Source organism: Elephas maximus, chromosome X (genome assembly GCF_024166365.1).
Source record: "Elephas maximus indicus isolate mEleMax1 chromosome X, mEleMax1 primary haplotype, whole genome shotgun sequence".
Classification (NCBI taxonomy): domain Eukaryota; kingdom Metazoa; phylum Chordata; class Mammalia; order Proboscidea; family Elephantidae; genus Elephas; species Elephas maximus.
The window spans coordinates 179,148,548-179,152,404 of NC_064846.1; the positions used below are offsets into that span (position 1 = coordinate 179,148,548).

At 41.3% G+C, this 3,857-nt stretch overlaps 1 protein-coding gene across 1 annotated transcript; it reads right to left on the reverse strand.

Moving 5' to 3' along the window:
* Window positions 1-209: 209 nt before the first annotated feature.
* LOC126068890 (zinc finger protein 883-like) lies at window positions 210-3,503 on the reverse strand. The gene is made up of 2 exons (XM_049871576.1): window positions 848-3,503; window positions 210-343 (listed from the first exon to the last, which is right to left on the reverse strand). The coding sequence occupies exons 1-2, from the start codon at window positions 2,772-2,774 to the stop codon at window positions 210-212; spliced, it is 2,061 nt and encodes a 686-aa protein (XP_049727533.1). The 5' UTR covers window positions 2,775-3,503.
* Between the last annotated feature and the right edge of the window lie 354 nt (window positions 3,504-3,857).

Consider the following 3,857-nt stretch of genomic DNA (forward strand, 5'->3'; position numbering starts at 1 on the left):
CCATACATTCATAAGGTTTCTCTCCACTGTGAGTTCTTTTATGTGAATTGAGTTTGGAGGAAAGAAAGGCTTTCCCACATTCCGTACATGAATAAGGTTACTCTCCACTGTGAGTCCTTTTATGTGAAGTGAGGCAGGAGGAATGAATAAAGGCTTTCCCACATTCCGTACATTCATAAGGCCTCACTCCGTTGTGAGTTCTTTCATGCTTATAGAGGGTTGCATAACAAAGCTTTCCCAAAATGCGTACATTTGTAAGGTTTCTGTCCACTGTGAGTTCTCTTATGTGAAGTGAGGTGGGAGGAATGAACAAAGGCTCTCCCACAATGCGTATATTCGTAAGGTTTCTCTCCACTGTGAGTTCTCTTATGTGAAGTGACATTGGAGCAATGAACAAAGGCTTTCCCACAGTCCTTACATTTGTAACACCTCTCTCCACTGTGAGTTCTTTTATGTACATTGAGGACTGAGGAATAACGAAAGACTTTCCCACATTCCGTACATTCATAAGGCCTCATTCCATGGTGAGTATTTTTATGCCTAGTGAGGGCTGAGGAAAAACGAAAGGCTTTCCCACATTGCGTACATTCATAAGGTTTCTCTCCACTGTGAGTTCTTTTATGTTTAGTGAGGCCAGAGGAACGAATAAAGGCTTTCCCACATTCCTTACATTCATGAGGCCTCTCTCCACTGTGAGCTCTTGTATGTGAAGCGAGCTGGGAGGAAAAAATAAAGGCTTTCCCACATTCCTTACATTCATAAGGTTTCTCTCCACTGTGAGTTCTCTTATGTGAAGTGAGGTGGGAGGAATGAACAAAGGCTCTCCCACAATGCGTACATTCGTAAGGTTTCTCTCCACTGTGAGTTCTCTTATGTGAAGTGAGATTGGAGCAATGAACAAAGGCTTTCCCACAGTCCTTACATTTGTAACGCCTCTCTCCACTGTGAGTTCTTTTATGTACACTGAGGACTGAGGAATAATGAAAGGGTTTCCCACATTCCGTACATTCATAACGCCTCACTCCATGGTGAATATTTTTATGCCTACTGAGGGCTGAGGAAAAACTAAAGGCTTTCCCACATTGTGTACATTCATAAGGTTTCTCTCCACTATGAGTTCTTTTATGTTTAGTGAGGTTGGAGGAACGAATAAAGGCTTTCCCACATTCCTTACATTCATGAGGCCTCTCTCCACTGTGAGCTCTTTTATGTGAAGCGAACTGGGAGGAAAAAATAAAGGCTTTCCCACATTCCTTACATTCATAAGGTTTCTCTCCACTGTGAGTTCTTTTATGTTTATTAAGGAATGAGCGACGAGTAAAGGCTTTCCCACATTCCGTACATTCATAAGGTTTCTCTCCACTGTGATTTCTCTTATGTAAAGTGAGGCTGGAGGAACGAAGAAAGGCTTTCCCACATTCCTTACATTCATAAGGTTTCTCTCCATTGTGAGCTCTTTTATGTTTACGAAGGGATGGGCGACAAGTAAAGGCTTTCCCACATTCTGTGCATTCATAAGGTTTCTCTCCACTGTGAGTTCTTTTATGCGCAGTGAGGTAGGAGGAACAACTAAAGGCTTTCCCACATTGCGTACATTCATAAGGTTTCTCTCCACTGTGAGTTCTTTTATGTTTAGTGAGGTCGGAGCGATGAATAAAGGCTTTCCCACATTCCTTACATTCATGAGGCCTCTCTCCACTGTGAGCTCTTGTATGTGAAGCGAGCTGGAAGGAAAAAATAAAGGCTTTCCCACATTCCTTACATTCATAAGGTTTCTCTCCACTGTGAGTTCTTTTATGTTTATTAAGGGATGAGCGACGAGTAAAGCCTTTCCCACATTCCGTACATTCATAAGGTTTCTCTCCACTGTGAGTTATTTTATGTGAAGTGAGGCTGGAGGAATGAAGAAAGGCTTTCCCACATTCCTTACATTCATGAGGTTTCTCTCCACGGTGAGCTCTTTTATGTTCACGAAGCGATGAGCGACAAGTAAAGGCTTTCCCACATTCCGTACATTCATAAGGTTTCTCTCCACTCTGAGTTCTTTTATGTTTACTGAGGTTGGAGGAACTACTAAAGGCTTTCCCACATTCCTTACATTCATAAGGTTTCTCTCCACTGTGAGTTCTTTTATGTGAAGTGAGGTCGGAGGAACGAATAAAGGCTTTCCCACATTCTTCACATTCATAATGCTTATCTCTGTCAGGACATTTTTTAGGTAAAATGAGGGATGAACGACTATAGATTTCACAATATTCTTTACACGCATGTTTATGACCACTCACACATGTCCAAAGTGATGACAAACTACAGAAACCTTTCCCACATTTGTTACATTCACAACATTTCTCACCAGTGAGTGTTGTCACAGGACTCTTAAGGGTTGGCATACAAATTAAGTCCTTCCCAAGTACCTTACATTTCTCGGGTTTCTTTCCATGAGGAACTCTCAAAGGAGTAGTTAGGTGAGAGGAACAGCTGCAGGATTCTCCACATTCCTTACACTGAGAGGCACTGCATCTGGTGGAAGATCTGAAATGATGGTTATATGGTGAGTGATCCATGAAGATCTTAACACACTCAGAGTATTCAAAAGAGTTTACTTCTGGAGGGTTTCTTTGGAGCACAGTAAGATCTGGAATCCAGCTGAAGATTTTCCAAGACTGAGTGCACTCATTACTTTCATGGAGGTTCTCTACTGTATGACTGCTGTTAAAAAATAGGGTGCATGGTGTTGGAAATAAATGTGTTCCCATTTCACCGTTACCAAACATAGTGAAGGTGCTTGGTTTTTGCCTGACTTATCTCAGGTTTCCTAGGTTAAATCATCTAGCAGAGACACGACTATTACTGTCACTGAATTTCTAAAATATGAGGCTTTCTGATAATTGTGTCCAAACGAAATATGTTTCAAATACCCTGTATCTCACTCATCTATTTGAATATGCTATATTATGAAAACTCCCAAAATGCATACTTTCCCATCTATGTTCATATACATAGACACCTGTATGTGTACACCTTCTCCTCATTTATCAACATGACTAAGTTCAAAACACCAGGTTGTTATGCAATTTTGGCATTATGTGAAAATGGAAGATGACGTTAGATGAGAAAATAAAGGATGACAACATCATTATGTAACTGCCAAATTACATCATTACCTAGCTAACAGACCAGTGAGAATCGTGGCCCAGTCACTCTGACACATAATCTTAACCATCACAGCCAGCAATACTTATGCCTTGCATCTCAGCATTCATTACTGCCAAATGTCCATCTTCAATGCTCAAAATAGTCGGATAGTAGACTTCTTTACCATTGTCAAATATGCAAAATGCTGGGTAAAGAGACAGTCAAAACTGAGGAGAATCTGTACATATTAGTACATTTCAAGATTTCAAAATGGTTTGTAACAGTTTAGGAATTGTCTACATAAACAAAGGCAGCATATACTTTGCACAGAAACAAAATCAGTTGCCTGTTCAATTTTCACACGAGTAGGAGAAAAACGGCAGTGCCCCACTCCAAGATGGCAGCCAGGTGTGTCACTCTGAATGTGTATCACGTTCCAATGTCCCGCCAATAATACACTCTCCCACATGGATCCCAAAAGTCTCAGGGGCCTGATGCAGGAAATTGGATTATTGGCAAGACTGTGGAGAGTGACACATATTCAATGTAGCGCAAATAGCCTCCATCCTTAAGCAGGGCACTGCTGATTGTTTCCTACTCCAGTCAAAATCTAACAGGGAATACATCTGGTTTCTACGCAATGCATACGCTGCCCCTCGTTTATGCTGGCAAGTACTGAACATTCACAAACCGGCTGAAAGTGCTAATGCACCTGCGTAAAC